The sequence below is a fragment of the Aquarana catesbeiana genome, linkage group LG13 (assembly GCF_042186555.1).
Source record: "Aquarana catesbeiana isolate 2022-GZ linkage group LG13, ASM4218655v1, whole genome shotgun sequence".
NCBI lineage: Eukaryota > Metazoa > Chordata > Amphibia > Anura > Ranidae > Aquarana > Aquarana catesbeiana.
Window position 1 is genome coordinate 202,556,163 of NC_133336.1, and position 19,272 is coordinate 202,575,434.

The window sequence follows — 19,272 nt, forward strand, 5'->3', positions numbered from 1 at the left end:
ACTAACTTGTAGGTTTAGCTGAACATTGTGAGCAGGACGCACCCCACAAACTTGTAGGTTTAGCTAAACACTGTGAGCAGGACTCACCCCACTAACTTGTAGTTTTAGCTGAACACTGTGAGCAGGACGCACTGCACTAACTGTAAATAGTCTAGCTGCCTGACTGTGGTACTAATAGGATCAAAAGAACACCAGCAATTTTCTTCAGGTAGCTGTAAATACTGTAACAAGACAAGCCTGCCTGTCAGTAAGAAGATAACAGGAACGGATCTAGCTGAACACTGTGAGCAGGACGCACTGCACTAACTTGTAGCTTTAGATGAACACTGTGCAGAGGTCTCACTACACTAACTTGTAGGTTTAGCTGAACACTGTGAGCAGGATGCACAGCACTAACTTGTAGTTTTAGCTGAACACTGTGAGCAGGACGCACAGCACTAACTTGTAGGTTTAGCTGAACACTGTGAGGTGGACGCACCACACTAACTTGTAGGTTTAGCTGAACACTGTGAGCAGGACGCACCCCACTAACTTGTAGGTTTAGCTGAACACTGTGAGCAGGACGCACCCCACTAACTTGTAGTTTTAGCTGAACACTGTGAGCAGAACGCACAGCACTAACTTGTACTATTAGCTGAACACTGTGAGCAGGACGCACAGCACTAACTTGTATTTTTAGCTGAACACTGTGAGCAGGACGCACTGCACTAACTTGTAGCTTTAGATGAACACTGTGCAGAGGTCTCACTACACTAACTTGTAGGTTTAGCTGAACACTGTGAGCAGGATGCACAGCACTAACTTGTAGTTTTAACGGAACACTGTGAGCAGGACGCACCCCACTAACTTGTAGTTTTAGCTGAACACTGTGAGCAGGACGCACAGCACTAACTTGTAGGTTTAGCTGAACACTGTGAGCAGGACGCACCCCACTAACTTGTAGGTTTAGCTGAACACTGTGAGCAGGACACACCCCACTAACTTGTAGTTTTAGCTGAACACTGTGAGCAGGACGCACAGCACTAACTTGTAGTATTAGCTGAACACTGTGAGCAGGACGCACAGCACTAACTTGTAGTTTTAGCTGAACACTGTGAGCAGGACGTACCCCACTAACTTGTAGTTTTAGCTGAACACTGTGAGCAGGATGCACTGCACTAACTGTAAATAGTCTAGCTGCCTGACTGTGGTACTAATAGGATCAAAAGAACACCAACAATTTTCTTCAGGTAGCTGTAAATACTGTAACAAGACAAGCCTGCCTGTCAGTAGGAAGATAACAGGAACGGATCTAGCTAAACTGAATACAGTATATATATATATATATATATATATATATATGCAACACCTGGGATGCATATATATACACAATACACTATAAGTGCAGCTAACTGACTGACTGCTCTGCCTAATCTATCTAACTCAAATCAAATGACACTGTCTCTCTCTCTCTCTCTTTCAACGCCGGAACACACACTACACAGGGCTGCCGTGCAGGGGGCCTTATATAGTGTGGGGCGTGTACTAAATCCCCTGAGCCATGAGGCTTTGGCCAATTACGGCTCTCTGTTCAGACGGCGCTGTGATTGGCCAAGCATGCGAGTCATAGTGCATGCTTGGCCAATCATCAGCCAGCAATGCACTGCGATGCCGCAGTGAATTATGGGCCGTGACGTGCCACATGAATTTGGCGCGAACGGCCTATATCGTTCGCAATTCGGCGAACGGGCGATGTTCGACTCGAACATGAAGCTCATCCCTACTCCAGGCGCATGAACCTCAAATTAACTGGAAGACCAAGGAAGTATCCTTCTCCTCTCAATACTGCTCCCAGCACTGCTTCACCCCAGCTCCTGGTATTTGCTCAGCCATTTCACCCGTGCCTGATTATCTCCAACACGTCCCTTCAGAATATCTTGAGTTCCGAAATGTATTTGACAAACAGAAGGCGGACTGCCTACCGCCTCACCGGCTCTACGATTGCCCCATTGACCTCCTTCCTGGCTCAGAAATCCCATTTGGCCGCATTTTTCCACTGTCAGAAACTGAGCTGAAGGTCCTGAAGGATTATATTGATGAAAACTTAGAAAAACGCTTCATCCGTCCTTCCTCTTCGCCAGCCAGAGCTGGTATCTTTTTTGTAGAAAAAAATATGGGTCCTTAAGGCCGTGTGTGGATTACAGGTAACTAAATAACATAACGGTAAAGAACCGTTACCCACTACCACTCATTCCCGAATTGTTCCAATGATTTCGGTCGGCCCAGATCTTCTCTAAACTGGATCTTCGGGGTGCTTACAATCTCATCAGGATTCGGCCCGGGGATGAGTGGAAGACTGCCCTTAGGTCCAGGTTTGGCCATTATGAGTACCTGGTTATACCTTTTGGGTTATGCAATGCCCCGGCCACTTTCCTACATCTAGTTAATGACATCTTCCGAGAATACCTTGACGATTTCTTAGTCGTCTACCTAGACGATATCCTCATCTTCTCTGCCACCATTGAGCTTCACCGAGTCCACGTTAACCACTTCAGCCCCAGAAGGTTTTACCCCCTTCCTGACCAGAGCACTTTTTACAATTCGGCACTGCGTCGCTTTAACTGCTAATTGCGCGGTCATGCAATGCTGTACCCAAACAAAATTTGCGTCCTTTTCTTCCCACAAATAGAGCTTTCTTTTGATAGTATTTGATCACCTCTGCCGTTTTTATTTTTTGCGCTATACACGGAAAAAGACCGAAAATTTTGAAAAAAAAATGATATTTTCTACTTTTTTTCTAAAAAAAATCCAATAAACTCAATTTTAGTCATACATTTAGGCCAAAATGTATTCGGCCACATGTCTTTGGTAAAAAAAATGTCAATAAGTGTATATTTATTGGTTTGCGCAAAAGTTATAGCGTCTACAAACTAGGGTACATTTTCTGGAATTTACACAGCCTTTAATTTATGACTGCCTATGTCGTTTCTTGAGGTGCTAAAATGGCAGGGCAGTACAAAACCCCCACAAATGACCCCATTTTGGAAAGTAGACACCCCAAGGAATTTGCTGAGAGGCATGTTGAGCCCATTGAATATTCATTTTTTTTGTCCCAAGTGATTGAATAATGACAAAAAAAAAAAAAAAATTACAAAAAGTTGTCACTAAATGATATATTGCTCACACAGGCCACACAGGCCTTTCAGGTCTGGTATGGATTTTAAGGGGAACCCCGCGCCAAAAAAAAAAAAAAAAAAACTGCGTGGGGTCCCCCCAAAAATCCATACCAGACCCTTATCCGAGCACGCAACCTGGCAGGCCGCAGGAAGAAAGGGGGGGACGAGAGTGCGGCCCCCCTCCCTCCTGAACCGTACCAGGCCACATGCCCTCAACATTGGGAGGGTGCTTTGGGGTAGCCCCCCAAAACACCTTGTCCCCATGTTGATGAGGACAAGGGCCTCATCCCCACAACCCTGGCCGGTGGTTGTGGGGGTCTGCGGGCGGGGGGCTTATCGGAATCTGGAAGCCCCCTTTAACAAGGTGACCCCCAGATCCCACCCCCCCCTGTGTGAAATGGTAAGGGGGTACATAAGTACCCCTACCATTTCACGAAAAAAGTGTCAAAAATGTTAAAAATGACAAGAGACAGTTTTTGACAATTCCTTTACTTAAATGCTTCTTCTTTCTTCTATCTTCCTTCATCTTCTGGTTCTTCTGGTTCTTCTGGCTCTTCTGGTTCTTCCTCCGGCGTTCTTGTCCAGCATCTCCTCCGCGGCGTCTATCTTCTTCTCCTCGGGCCGCTCCGCACCCATGGCATGGGGGGGGGCTCCCGCTCTTCTCTTCTTCTTTTCTTCTCTTCTTCTCTTCTTCATTTTCTTCTCCGGGCCGCTCCGCAATCCATGCTGGCATGGAGGGAGGCTCCCGCTGTGTGACGGCGCTCCTCGTCTGACAGTTCTTAAATAACGGGGGGCGGGGCCACCCGGTGACCCCGCCCCCCTCTGACGCACGGGACATGACGGGACTTCCCTGTGGCATTCCCCGTGACGTCACAGGGAAGTCCCGTCAAGTCACCGTGCGTCAGAGGGGGGCGGGGTCACCGGGTGGCCCCGCCCCCCGTTATTTAAGAACTGTCAGACGAGGAGCGCCGTCACACAGCGGGAGCCTCCCTCCATGCCAGCATGGATTGCGGAGCGGCCGGAGAAGAAAATGAAGAAGAGAAGAAAAGAAGAAGAGAAGAGCGGGAGCCTCCCCCCCATGCCATGGGTGCGGAGCGGCCCGAGGAGAAGAAGATAGAAGACGCCGCGGAGGAGATGCTGGACGAGAACGCCGGAGGAAGAACCAGAAGAGCCAGAAGAACCAGAAGAACCAGAAGATGAAGGAAGAAAGAAGAAGCATTTAAATAAAGGAATTGTCAAAAACTGTCTCTTGTCATTTTTAACATTTTTGACACTTTTTTCGTGAAATGGTAGGCCCTTACCATTTCACACAGGGGGGGCCGGGATCTGGGGGTCACCTTGTTAAAGGGGGCTTCCAGATTCCGATAAGCCCCCCGCCCGCAGACCCCCACAACCACCAGCCAGGTTTGTGGGGATGAGGCCCTTGTCCTCATCAACATGGGGACAAGGTGTTTTGGGGGCTACCCCAAAGCATCCTCCCAATGTTGAGGGCATGTGGCCTGGTACGGTTCAGGAGGGAGGGGGGCCGCACTCTCGTCCCCCCCTCTTTTCCTGCGGCCTGCCAGGTTGCGTGCTCGGATAAGGGTCTGGTATGGATTTTTGGGGGGACCCCACGCCGTTTTTTTTTTTTTTTTTTGGCGCGGGGTTCCCCTTAAAATCCATACCAGACCTGAAGGGCCTGGTATGGAATTTAGGAGGACTCCCACGTCATTTTTTTTTTTTTAATTTTGGTTCGGGGTTCCCCTTTGGGGAATTCCCATGCCGTTTTTATCAATGAACTTCTATGTGTATTGTCGGCAATGCAATAGCCGCGGGTAGTTTTAAATGAGTTTTTTCCTTCAAAATGTCATTTTGCTGTCAGACTGTTCTAAACACAGGAAACATGTGCCCCTTTACAGGCATACTATAGACACCCCCCAGGTACGAAATTTAAAGGGATATTACACTTTTATTGTTTGACTTTAAGCATTATTAAAATCACTGCTCCTGAAAAAACGGCCGTTTTTAAAACTTTTTTTTGCATTGATCCATGTCCCCTGGGGCAGGACCCAGGTCCCCAAACACTTTTTATGACAATAACTTGCATATAAGCCTTTAAAATTAGCACTTTTGTTTATTCATGTTCGTGTCCCATAGACTTTAACGGTGTTCGCGTGTTCGAACGAACTTTTTTCCTGTTCGCATGTTCTGGTGCGAACCGAACAGGGGGGTGTTCGGCTCATCCCTACTCCTCACTGCCTATCACAGTTTCGGAGGCCATGGAATGCCCAGGTGGCACAAACCCCCCCAAATGACCCCATTTTGGAAAGTAGACACCCCAAGCTATTTGCTGAGAGGCATGGTGAGTATTTTGCAGCTCTCATTTGTTTTTGAAAATAAAGAAAGACGAGAAAAAAATTTTTTTTTTTTCTTTTTTCAATTTTCAAAACTTTGTGACAAAAAGTGAGGTCTGCAAAATACTCACTATACCTCTCATCAAATAGCTTGGGGTGTCTACTTTCCAAAATGGGGTCATTTGGGGTTTTTTTTTGCCACCTGGGCATTCCATGGCCTCCGAAACTGTGATAGGCAGTGAAGAGTCAAATCAAAAATTTACGGCCTTAGAAAGCCTGAAGGCGGTGCTTGGTTTTCGGGGTCCCGTACGCGGCTAGGCTCCCAAAAAGTCTCACACATGTGGTATCCCCATACTCAGGAGAAGCAGCAGAATGTATTTTGGGGTGTAATTTCACATATTCCCATGGCATGTTTGAGCAATATATCATTTAGTGACAACTTTGCGCAAAAAAAAATAAAAAAAATAAAAAATTGTCTCTTTCCCGCAACTTGTGTCACAATATAAATTCGACATGTCGACTCGACATGCCTCTCAGCAAATAGCTTGGGGTGTCTACTTTCCAAAATGGGGTCATTTGGGGGGGTTTTGAACTGTCCTGGCATTTTATGCACAACATCTAGAAGCTTATGTCACACATCACCCACTCTTCTAACCACTTGAAGACAAAGCCCTTTCTGACACTTATTGTTTACATAAAAAAATATTTTTTTTTTGCAAGAAAATTACTTTGAACCCCCAAACATTATATATTTTTTTTAAAGCAAATGCCCTACAGATTAAAATGGTGGGTGTTTCATTTTTTTTTTTCACACAGTATTTGCGCAGCGATTTTTCAAACGCATTTTTTTGGGAAAAAACACACTTTTTTACATTTTAATGCACTAAAACACACTATATTGCCCAAATGTTTGATGAAATAAAAAAGATGATCTTAGGCTGAGTACATGGATACCAAACATGACATGCTTTAAAATTGCGCACAAACGTGCAGTGGCGACAAACTAAATACATTTTTAAAAGCCTTTAAAAGCCTTTACAGGTTACCACTTTAGATTTACAGAGGAGGTCTACTGCTAAACTTACTGCCCTCGATCTGACCTTCGCGGCGATACCTCACATGCATGGTGCAATTGCTGTTTACATTTGACGCCAGACCGACGCTTGCGTTCGCCTTAGCGCGAGAGCAGGGGGGACAGGGGTGCTTTTTTTTTTTTTCTTTATTATTATTATTTTTTTATCTTATTTTTAAACTGTTCCTTTCATTTTTTTTTTTTTTTAATCATTTTTATTGTTATCTCAGGGAATGTAAATATCCCCTATCATAGCAATAGGTAGTGACAGGTACTCTTTTTTGCAAAAATTGGGGTCTATTAGACCCTAAATTTCTCCTCTGCCCTCAAAGCATCTGACCACACCAAGATCGGTGTGATAAAATGCTTTCCCAATTTCCCAATGGCGCTGTTTACATCCGGCGAAATCTAAGTCATAAAATGCTCGTAGCTTCCGGTTTCTTAGGCCATAGAGATGTTTGGAGCCACTCTGGTCTCTGATCAGCTCTATGGTCAGCTGGCTGAATCACCGGCTGCATTTTCAGGTTCCCTGTTGAGACAGGAGAGCCAGAGAAAAACACGGAAGATGTTGGGGGGGAGGGGCATTCCCTCCCACTGCTTGTAAAAGCAGTCTAGAGGCTAATTAGCCGCTAGGATTGCTTTTACATGAAAGCCGACCGCTGGCTGAAAAGAATGATACCAAGATGATACCTAAACCTGCAGGCATCATTCTGGTATAACCACTCAAAGTCGTGAATGGCGTACCTGAAGACAAAAAAATGGTTAACAATAAAGCACAGTAAACGGTAAGGTATAAAAAATTGCATACCTGAAAAGCAAACATGATAAAACATAATAACAATAAAACATTGCAGAATAGAATACAGTAAAAAAGAACAGAACAATAGAGAGAGAGAATAGAGAGAGAAAGAACAATAAAACGACAACTTTTTTTTTTTTATTTTATATTTTTGTATGTGTTTTTTTTTTTTTTTTTTACACTTTTTTTTGTAACTAACTTTTATAACTGTAACCGGTTCCAGGTTCGGGTCTCTCAAAATGCGATGGCATCTTGGGAGACCCTGTGAAAGTGTGCCTAGTCTGTGCAATGCTGTACCCTACGCTAATACTCAACTAGTGCATGGTAGCGTTCAAAACATTCACCAATGCAAAGACCAGGATTGTCAGGACAGGAGGGACAATAATAGCGGGTGTCACGTCTATATCCGAGCTTGCTGCAGACACGACATCTTTTTTGGGGGGGTTCGTTGGGTAGGGGTACTCGGGAGGACATAAAGAAAATGCCTCTCATGCAGCCGACTGCATTTGGTTGGGGATGTGAATGGGGGAAGTACGGGTGCTGCAGAAGCGGTGGGTTCCCAATTAGGATTGGCGAATGCAGCAGGAAGGGCACTATGGGCACGACGGGCCTGTGTTTGTCTTCTTGGTGGCAGCGGGACACTACTTGTGCTTGCCACCTCACCAGCTTGAACTGCACTTATGGGACTCGCCATGTCACCAAGTGTTACTGCAGTGCTGGTTTGACTACGACCGGGGTGTACTAGGCCGCTGGTGCTTGCCAGTTCACCAAAACGCTACCAAAAAAACTGTTAGCGATCGCAAGGATCAGGCCTGACTCTGCGAACGCTGCAGTTATGCGTTTAGTGTTTTGTAAGTGTCAGTGATCGATCGATACTGCACTTGGGTGGGCTGGGCTGGGCCGGGCGGAGGGGCAAAACGCAGGTGCTAGCAGGTATCTGGGCTGATCCCGCTAACACTGCGTTTGTGGGAACCCTAAACTGCTGGGGACGCTAGTATAGATCTGATCGGATCAGATATTGATCCGTTCAGATACTATACCACTAAGGGAGGTGTACGGTGCGTGCGTGGGTGTTAGCGGTACTGGCGCTAACCTGACGCTGCCTGGGGCTGGTGCTTGCCAGTTCACCAAAACGCTACCAAAAAAACTGTTAGCGATCGCAGGAATCAGGCCTGACTCTGCGAACGCTGCAGTTATGCGTTTAGTGTTTTGTAAGTGTCAGTGATCGATCGATACTGCACTTGGGTGGGCTGGGCTGGGCCGGGCGGAGGGGCAAAACGCAGGTGCTAGCAGGTATCTGGGCTGATCCCGCTAACACTGCGTTTGTGGGAACCCTAAACTGCTGGGGACGCTAGTATAGATCTGATCGGATCAGATATTGATCCGATCAGATACTATACCACTAAGGGAGGCGTATGCTGCGTGCGTGGGTGTTAGCGGTACTGGCGCTAATCTGACACTGCCTGGGGCGATGCATATCACCGCCAGGCGATCAGGGGGCTAAACCTTTATTCGGTAATAAACGGCGGGTGCCCTGACACTATAAAAAATAAACGAACTAACCAGCGTCACCCGTAACAGTTATACGGTGATCAGTGGTGAAAGGGTTAACTAGGGGGAAATCAAGGGGTTAAAACCTTTATTAGATAGTATATGGGGGTCCCTGTCGCTATAAAACGCTGACGGCGAACCTAAATATTTACGTCCCTAACTAGCGTCACCAGCGACACTAATACAGCGATCAGAAAAATGATCGCTTAGTGACACTGGTGACAGGGGGTGATCAAGGGGTTAAAACTTTATTAGGGGGGGTTAGGGGGGTATCCTAGACCTAAAGGGGGGTAATACTCACTGCCCTAACACTGTAACTGTCACAAACTGACACTATGCAGTAATCAGAAAAAAAAAAAATACTGCTAATGTCAGTTTGTGACAGGGGGGGGTGATTGGGGGGGGATCGGGGGGCGATCGGTGGGGGGATCGGGGGTGTAAAGTATGCCTGGCATGTTCTACTGTGTGTGTATGTGTTGTGTGCACTTACATGTCTTCTCTCCTCGGCGCTGGGACGGAAACTGCCAGACCGAGGAGAGATGACATCACATCCTCTGCCTGTGTGAAACTACACACAGGCAGAGGAGGATTCCCATTGGCTGGGAGTGATCGCGAGGGGGGGGCCACGATCGGATGGTCTCCCCCTCGCCTCCCGACGCTCCCAGTCAGATGCCGACCGCCGCTGGCACCGGGGGGGGTCCGATCGGACCCCCCGCCCGCGGGAGGCAGATCACGTACAGGTACGTGATTCTGCCTGCCCGTGCCATTCTGCCGACGTATATATACGTTAGGCGGTCGGCAAGTGGTTAAAAAAGTCCTTACCATACTCAGGAATCATAAATTATACCTCAAGGCCGAGAATGAGAAGACTGTGGTGCAGTTTCTGGGATTCATCATTTCCACCAATGGGGTCGCAGTGCACCCACAAAAGGTCAAGGCAATTCAAGAATGGCCGGCTCCATCAGATAAAAAAGGGGTACAGCGGTTCATCGGGTTTGATAACTTCTATAGAAGGTTTATTAGTGGCTTTTCATTCATTGTGGCACCTATCGCTCAACTTACCCGTCAACACGACCGTTTCCAATTGTCACATTAAGCACAGGAAGCCTTTACTAATCTCAAAACCTTGATTGTTTCTGCACCAATCTTACGACATCCTGATTCGGATTTACCATTTATGTTAAAAGTGGATGCTTCAGAAACTGCTACAGGAGCCATTCTCTCCCAGAGACATGGGCCCAAGGCCATTCTTTACCCTGTAGCTTTTGCATCCCGGAAACATCCCGGAAACTGAGACCACCAGAACTCAATTATGATGCAGGTGACAGGGAGCTGCTGGCCATCAAGTTCACCTTAGAAGAGTGGAGGTATCTGTTGGAAGGGGCGTCTCATCCTGTTATGATCTTCACCGATCATAAGAATCTAGAGTATCTCAGGACAGCAAAATGGCTGAGGCCCAGACAAGCCCGCTGAACCCTCTTCTTCTCTAGATTTAACTTTCATATATCCTACAGACCGGGCTCTAAGAACGGAAAAGCAGATGCGCTCTCTTGGATGTTCTCTGAGACTCCTCAGATCACTGTGCCTAGTACCATCCTCTTTCCGCAAAACTTCCTTGGAGTCACCCAATCTGATCTAATGACTTCCATCAAAAAACATGATGAGCTGCTCTGGACCAAAGAGATAATTTTTTTCCACAGGATGTAAGGCCTCTAGCCCTCAAAACCTTCCATGATCACAGATTCTCAGACCACTTCGGAACAAGGAAGACTATTGAACTGATCTCCCATTCTTTTTGGTGGCCAGGGTGGAGAGGGGATTGTAAAGACTATGTCTCTTCTTGTTTACCTTGCCAGTGCATTAAGGGTCTAAACACCAAATCTTGGGGTCTACTCAAACCCTTGCCCATCCCAGAACGACCATGGGCGGAAGTGTCAATGGACTTTATTGTGGACTTACCTGCTTCGGCGGGGTTTACCACCATCTTGGTAGTAGTTGATCGCCTCTCCAAGATGGCGCATTTCCTACCCATGGTGGGCACCCCCTCTGCTTCTGATACGGCTAATATCTTCCTCAAGGAAATAATCAGACTCCATGGTGTGCCCAAGAGTATCGTCTCTGACAGGGGTGTTCAATTTACCTCCAAGTTTTGGAAGGAGCTCTGCAAGACCCTGGAAATTAAAATGTGCCTCTTCTCTGCATACCATCCTCAGAGCAATGGCCAGACAGAGAGGACAAATCAAATCTTGGAGCAGTACCTCCAATGTTTTTGTTCTGGTTCACAGGATGATTGGGCGACTCTCCTACCATATGCAGAGTTTGCCCATAACAACTCCGTTCACTCCGCAACAAACCAAACACCCTTCTGGGCAAACTTTGGATTCCATCCTCCCTTCCTCCCTAACATCCTCCCTGAAATGTCTGTTCCTGCCGTACAAGACCGGATAGGCTCTATTCAATCTAACTTCCAAAGGATCCAAGACACTCTACGGAAAGCTCAGGTCAATTATAAGAAACAGTATGACCGAGGAAGGAAGGAAAATCCAATCTTCAAAGTGGGTGAGGAAGTTTGGTTGGCAACCACAAATCTCAGATTACCTCTGCCCTCACGGAAACTGGGGCCAAAGTTCATTGGGCCTTTTAAAATCAAGAGGATGGTCAACCCCGTGGCATTTGAGCTGGCACTACCAACATCTTATAGAATACACTCAGTTTTCCATGCATCCCTGCTTAAGCCTGTGGTGGCCAGCCCTTTCCCTGGGAGAAAGGAACTTCCTCCTCCACCTGTTGAAGTGGATGGGGAGAACAAATTTGAAGTGGAGTCTGTTTTGAGTTGCAGGAAGAGGGGCAGACAGCTCCAATATCTAATTCAGTGGAAGGGGTACCCTCCTGAAGACAATTCCTGGGAGCCTGCTAGGAATCTCCATGCCCCACATTTAATCCAAGCTTTTCATCGGGAACATCCTGAATTGATGTCTAGTCTGGGCGTCCCCTTGGGGGGGAACTGTCAGAGAAGGGTCCTCTCCAGTCACATTCATCCTGTCCCTGGGCGCGTGCGCGCTGAATTGGCGCTTTGGCGCATGCGTGCGCGCGGCCCGATGGAGCGGCACATGCGCAATAGCACACGGGTGTGTGCGGTGACTCATGCACGCCCACCGTGACACTCTGGCAGGGCTATTTAAATCAGCTCCAGCACCCAGACTGGTTGCTGGTTTGTCTTCAGCTCCTGTTGCTTCCTGTTTCCTGTTTATGCTCACCTGATCTCCTGTTGTGACCCGGACTGCTCTTACCATGCTGCCTCTCTCCTGGATTGACCCCCGGCCTGATTAACGGACTTACTCTGCTTGATACCAGTGTTTGACCCCCGGCCTGATTAACAGGCTTCCTTTTGCTTGATACCAGTGTTTGACCCCGGCCTGCTCTACAGACTTGTCTTGCTTATTGCCTGTGTTTGACCCTCTGCTTGCTTACAGTTTGTCTGCTCCACCCAGCAATGGGACTTCCACCGGTTCCTGGACTCCTGCATCCCCAGACCCGGCTCTGCAGTTTCCCACAAGGGACCCATACCTGCTGGTGGCCTGTGCTCCTTAGTGCCACCAATTCCCTGTTTCATCCCCAGGGGACGTGGTGCGCGTGGTGGCAGGGGCGAACCGCTCTCGGCATCTCGGCCTCGGTAAGTACTTACCTGACAGAGATGCTGGATGAGAACAACGGAGAAAGAAGCAGAGGATCGGAGGAAGAAGAAGATGGAGGAAGAAACCGAAGGAAGATAGAAGAAAGAAGATAGAAGATGGAAAAAAAGAAGACTTTAAATAAAGGAATAGTCAAAAACTGTCTCTTGTCATTTTTAACATTTTTGACAGTTTTTTTGTGAAATGGTAGGCCTTTACCATTTCACACAGGGGGGGCCGGGATCTGGGGGTCCCCTTGTTAAAGGGGGCTTCCAGATTCGATAAGCCCCCTGCCCACAGACCCCCACAACCACCGGCCAAGGGTTGTGGGGATGAGGCCCTTGTCCTCATCAACATGGGGACAAGGTGCTTTGGTGGGCTACCCCAAAGCACCCTCCCAATGTTGAGGGCATGTGGCCTGGTACGGTTCAGGAGGGGGTCGCTCTCTCATCCCCCCCCCTCTTTTCCTGTGGCCTGCCAGGTTGCAGGGTCTGGTATGGATTTTTGGGGGGACCCCATGCCAATTTTTTTTCTAATTTTGGCACAGGGTTCCCCTTAAAATCCATACCAGACCTGAAGGGTCTAGTATAAGTTTTGGGGGGACCCCTACGTCATTTTTTTTCTAATTTTTGCGTGGGGTTCCCCTTAATATCCATAACAGACCTGAAGGGCCTGGTATGGAATTTAGGAGGACCCCCACACCAATTTTTTTTTTTTAATTTTGGTTCGGGGTTCCCCTGTGGGGAAATCCCATGCCGTTTTTATCAATGAACTTTTATGTGTATTGTCGTACTGGCAATTCATTAATAGCCGCAAGTTAAATTACTTTTTTCCTTTGAAATGTCATTTTGCTGTCAGACTATTCTAAACAAGGGAAACATGCGCCCCTTTACAGGCATACTATAGACACCCCCAGGTATGAAATTTAAAGGAATATTACACTTTTATTGTTTCACTTTAAGCATTATTAAAATCACTGCTCCCGAAAAAACGTAAGTTTTTAAAACTTTTTTTGCGTTGATCCATGTCTCCTGGGGCAGGACCCAGGTCCCCAAATACATTTTATGACAATATCATGCATATAAGCCTTTAAAATTAGCACTTTTGATTTCTCCCATAGACTTTTAAAGGGTGTTCCGCCGCTTTTGAATTTGCCGCGAACACCCCAAATTGTTTGCTGTTCGGCGAACTGGCGAACAGCCGATGTTCGAGTCGAACATGAGTTCGACTCGAACTCGAAGCTCATCCCTAGTCATTAGCCTGTAGCAAGCCGTGTCTTCAATCAGCATACAAGAAGGACTACTCATTCAGAGTGGGGTTTTCATTTGTTGTCTCGTTTATCATAAACCATAGGGAAACAGAGAAGGAATCTTCATAGCATAAAACAGTTTTTATTTTTTATTTTTAAAAAGAGACAATCCCTCTTTTAAGAAATATGCTTACAACAAAAAAAAGTAAAATAGCATCTCATAATATTCTGGTGAGCGAGTATCGTTATAGGCTGCAAATGATACGAAAATTATGAGATGCTATTTTACTTTTTATTTGATGTAAGCATATTATAACATTGTTTTGGTGAGTGCGTTTTTTGAGGGGATGGGTCTCACGTGGTGCGGTGAAGGTTTCTTATTCTTTGGAAAAACACCATATGAATACCTTTAGGATCACCTGATGCACTTTGAACTCGCTCTTCCAAGGGCATATTATCACCATTAGGGATGAGCTTCGGGTTCGAGTCGAACTCATGTTCGACTCGAACATCAGCTGTTTGCCAGTTCTCCGAACAGCGAACAATTTGGGGTGTTCGCGGCAAATTCGAAAGCCGGGGAACACCCTTTAAAAGTCTATGGGAGAAATCAAAAGTGCTAATTTTATCATATTTAATATTTTTATTACTGATTTATAAGGAAGAAAGGCATACACTTTACCAACATCAAATATAACATATTATGGATGTCTATATGCTAATCTAATATACAAATAAATTAATTTTCTTCTAAAGCCAAGACCATGCTCTCTTATTACAACAAAGTCAAAACCTCATTACAATCCCCCAAACGCATTAAGGCAGAGATCCTCTCCCGTCCCTAATCAATATATATCTCCAACTCCATCCTGGGGGGTTCTATCTATATTTTCCTTAAGCGTCTAACTCTCTCTTACCTCTATATTTACAAAAAAAAACAACAAAGACATAAAAAAAAACACAACAAAGACATAAAAAAGTGCTAATTTTAAAGGCTTATATGCATGGTATTGTCATAAAATGTATTTGGAGACCTGGGTCCTGCCCCAGGGGACACAGGAAACATGGGTCCTGCCCCCATTCTAAACACGGGAAACATGTGCTCCTTTACAAGCATACTATAGACACCCCCCAGGTACGAAATTTAAAGGGATATTACACTTTTATTGTTTCATTAAGCATTATTAAAATCACTGCTCCTGAAAAAACGGCCATTTTTAAAACTTTTTTTTGCATTGATCCATGTCCCCTGGGGCAGGACCCAGGTCCCCAAACACTTTTTATGACAATAACTTGCATATAAGCCTTTAAAATTAGCACTTTTGATTATTCATGTTCGTGTCCCATAGACTTTAACGGTGTTCGCATGTTCAAACAAATGTTTTGCCTGTTCGCATGTTCTGGTGCGAACCGAACAGGGGGGTGTTCGGCTCATCCCTAATCACCATTGGACTTTGTTGTTTTTATTTCCAGAGCACTGCTACAGCTTGTGAATTACATATATGATATTCATGTTACCTGCAGGGATTGACCGATTATCGGTATGGCCGATTATTTTTCAGGCCGATATCAGCATTTTCAAGAAAATCAGCATCGGTTGCAAACTATACCGATTTTACCAATATTGGTCTCTGTGGGCCACGTCCATCTTTTTGGGGTCCAGAAGCCTGCAGAGTGCAGACCCAGTGCGCAGGGGCACACTGGACACGCACATGATGTCATTACGCCTGCACACACTGGGCCTATTTAGTCTGACAGGCCTCCCTCGCCTCAACACTCAGCTGGACAGACATGCCAGCCAGCCGGCCAGCCACCCACCCACAGTAAGGTGCCAGGCCACTAAGGCCAGCCAGCCAGCAGCCACCCACAGTAAGGTGCTAGCCAGGCCAGCCAGCAGCCACCCACAGCAAGGTGCCAGCCAGGCCAGCAGCCACCCACCCACAGCAAGGTGCCAGCCAGCAGCCACCCACAGCAAGGTGCCAGCCAGCAGCCTCCCATCACACCATGGTGCACTGCAGACAGAGAATGTCCGTTTTGAAATCTGTGTGTGTTTTACTGTTTTTCTCCCATCAGTTTTCATGCAGGTATGGCGTGAAGAACAAAATCTTAATATTTAATTTTTAATAAACATTAACCACTTGCCGACCAGCCACCGCAGTTTTACTGCGGCAGAATGGCACGGCTGGGCGAAATTATGCTACCTTTCATCGCTTTGCCTTTTGGCCACTAGGGGCACGGGCACACCACTGGAGGCACATGCCCACACCCACAGCGTGTGCCCAGAGCTGATGCGAGTGCTGGTCAGACGTGATGGCCTGCTGTGCTCCCGCGATCGCTCGTGACAGAGGGAGAACCAGGATCTGTGTGTGTAAACACACAGATCCCAGTTCTTTCAGGGGAGAGGAGACAGATCATGCGTTCATACTATGTATGAACACCAATCTCTCTCTCCTCCTAGACATTCCCATCCCCCCACAGTTAGAAACACACATAGAAAACACAGTTAACCCCTTGATCGCCCCCTAGTGTTAACCCCTTCCCTGCCAGTGACATTTATACAGTAATCAGTGCATTTTTATAGCACTGATCACTGTATAATTGTTAATGGTTTCAAAAATGTGTCAAAAGTGTCCGATGTGTCCACCATAATGGCGCAGTCCAGATAAAATCGCAGATCACCACCATTACTAGTAAAAAAATTAATAAAATGGTCATAAATCTATCCCCTATTTTGTAGACACTGTAACCGTTGCGCAAACCAATCAATATACGCTTATTGTGATTTTTTTATCAAAAATATATAGAAGAATAAATATCGGCCTGAACTGAGGAAAAAAAAAAATTTGATAAAAAATGTGGGATATTTATTATAGCAAAAAGTAAAAGATATTGTGTTTTTTTCAAACTTGTCACTCTTCTTTTGTTTATAGTGCAAAAAATAAAAACCGCAGAGGGAATCAAGTACCACCAAAAGAAAGCTCTATTTGTGAGAAAAAAAGGACGTCAATTTTGTTTAGGTACAGCGTCGCATCACCGCACAATTGTCAGTTAAAGCGACAGTGCCAAATCGCAGCAAATGTCCTGGTCATTGAGCAGCCAAATCATCCAGGGCTGAAGTGGTTAACATGTTCAGTTTATTCCATATTTGTGCATAAAATTTGTGTTATTTTTGAAAAGTTTAAATGTACAAAATATTGACAACTAATATTGGCTATTGGCAGGAGAGGTGGCCAAAATATTGGTATTGTATCAGCACTGATAAAACGATATTGGTCGATTCCTAGTTACATGGTCCTGAAGAAGCGGAGCTCCCAATTGCTGATCAACTGAACTCCAGCTCTGTACCAATTGTTATCCTTGTAATTCTATACTGTATGGTATACCTAATGAAGTGTTTATGTCTTAAATATTTAAAGTAATAAAATGTTGCATTTTTATTATACAAGTTCTAGTGTAATTTTAGTTCTCAAAGACATATGTAAAGTTCAGGTACTCTTGTGTTTGGCCTGTTCTATACTGGCTACAAATCTTGTTTTTTTTTTAAACTTCATTGCACCCCTGTAGATATAATCTATGTAAACTATTATATATAGCAATGGAAAAATATAGATTATCTTGCAGGAAATATATAACAAGTTCATAAATGGGTGAATAGATGTATTCAGTATTTGATGCTTCATAAAATTTGTCACATTTCATTAAAACTGATAAGAGAAATAAAAGACAAAAACTTATTACCGGGGCTCCTAGGTCTTCTCTTTGTCTTAAACAATCCTTTGAAGGATTTTGACAATCTCTCCGCCATCTCTTTGCTCGGTCTTAGTTCTTCTACATCTGAATTCCAGTCATGTCACGGAACACCTAGACACCGAGATACATTGTCACTAATGGTTACTATATTGTCCAGATTTCTTTATTTTTTATAACAATATTTACAAAACTAAGACCTAGAGCCACATAGGCAGCTTTTATCTAACTCCATACATATATAATTGATGCAAATTATTGCAACTCAAAATTAATTCATTATTAAATGTATTTTTATAAAAGCAGTGCAAGTACCTGAATCTGCCCTGGTATTATCTTCCTGCAATCTGTTAAAGGATAAGTTCACCTTTTGGGAACATGTTCCACCCATTTTCCTCCTAGTTCCCCATACTAGCTGTCACTTTTTGAAATCAGCTTGGCTCCACCCACACGGCCCATCATTCATTGAAATAAAATAAAATAGAAAATAGATGGCCCCCGGGTGAATGAGACACAGGATCCAAAGTGACAGCCTGAGTGGTGATGATGCTGGAGAAACAACGGACTGGATACAAGGTGGTCATGTGGTTAATTGCCAAAGACTCTTCCTTCCACAGTGACCCACCTGGTCTTCATTTCCTGCTCATCAGCTAGAGCTGCTGGATATATAAATCCCTTGGATCAGATCTTCTGTGCCTTTGTCTTGGTCAACATATCCAGACTCGCTCTGTTGTGTTTTCCTGTGAAAGACTTTTGCTAGGCTGACTTCCCTTCTGGTTCCTGATCCTGTTTGCTGCACCCAACTTCACTGATCTCTGGACTCCCAATTCTCTGGCTTGTTCTGACTACCTATCCTGGTTACCGAACTCTGGCTATGTTTTGACTACGTTTTCTCTGTTTATACCATTTTACCATTTTATGAAATAGTGTGATTTTTACTGCACTTCTGTCTCAGTCTGATTCATGGTTCCTGACAAGGCAGCTCCCAGGAGATGAAGGAATCTCTATGCAGCATAAAAACAGAAACAAAAGGAGCGCCACTCTAAGTGCTGTATGCAAAAAAGTCTATTTATTTAGACAAATGGCAACTTACATGAGAATGAACAATAAAGCGCATGTCAGATCCCTATTGAAAGGCATGTAAACATCCTTTGTAATAGGAATAGTGCTTGATAGGTCATCTTTACAGTGAGATATGGGGTCAATAAGACCCCACATCTCACCTCTAGGCTGGGAATTCTGAAATAGGAAAAAAAATGATCTTGGCTTAGCAACCGAGGCAGCGCCATTTTTTTAATGCAGGAGCTGGGCGTGCGGCCATAACATCGTGCCTGGCCTCCCAATGATCGGAGAGACTCAGGGTCCATCTGGCCCACCGGAAATTTCGCTGGTCAGCATCCGGGGCCATTTGATTCTTTCTCTGGTTTGCCGATGGCAGGGTCAAGCCTGCAGAAGCACCGGAGGGCAGCGGGAGGGGGCATCCCCTCCTGATGCCTGTAAGAACAATCAAGCGGCTGAGCCACTATGATCATTCTTATGGTGAAGGGGAAAAAATTATATCTGAATGATGCCTGTAGCTGCAGGCATCATTCAGATATCACCACTTAAAGTCAATGACGTGATTTGACGTTACGCGGGCGGCAAGCAGTTAATGTGCTTAAAATGATGGTTTCATTTATGAAGTCAAAAAAGCTGTCC

At 45.4% G+C, this 19,272-nt stretch overlaps 1 protein-coding gene across 3 annotated transcripts in view; it reads right to left on the reverse strand.

Annotated features, from left to right (window-relative positions):
- LOC141117699 (NACHT, LRR and PYD domains-containing protein 3-like) overlaps positions 1-19,272 on the reverse strand; it is a 2,363,088-nt gene that overhangs the window by 1,502,449 nt on the left and 841,367 nt on the right. For all 3 annotated transcript variants that reach the window (XM_073610698.1, XM_073610697.1, XM_073610699.1), the window contains exon 2: positions 17,566-17,688. In XM_073610698.1, the coding sequence (XP_073466799.1) occupies positions 17,566-17,632 (67 nt within the window). In that variant the 5' untranslated portion in view covers positions 17,633-17,688. The remainder of the gene's footprint in view (positions 1-17,565; positions 17,689-19,272) is intronic.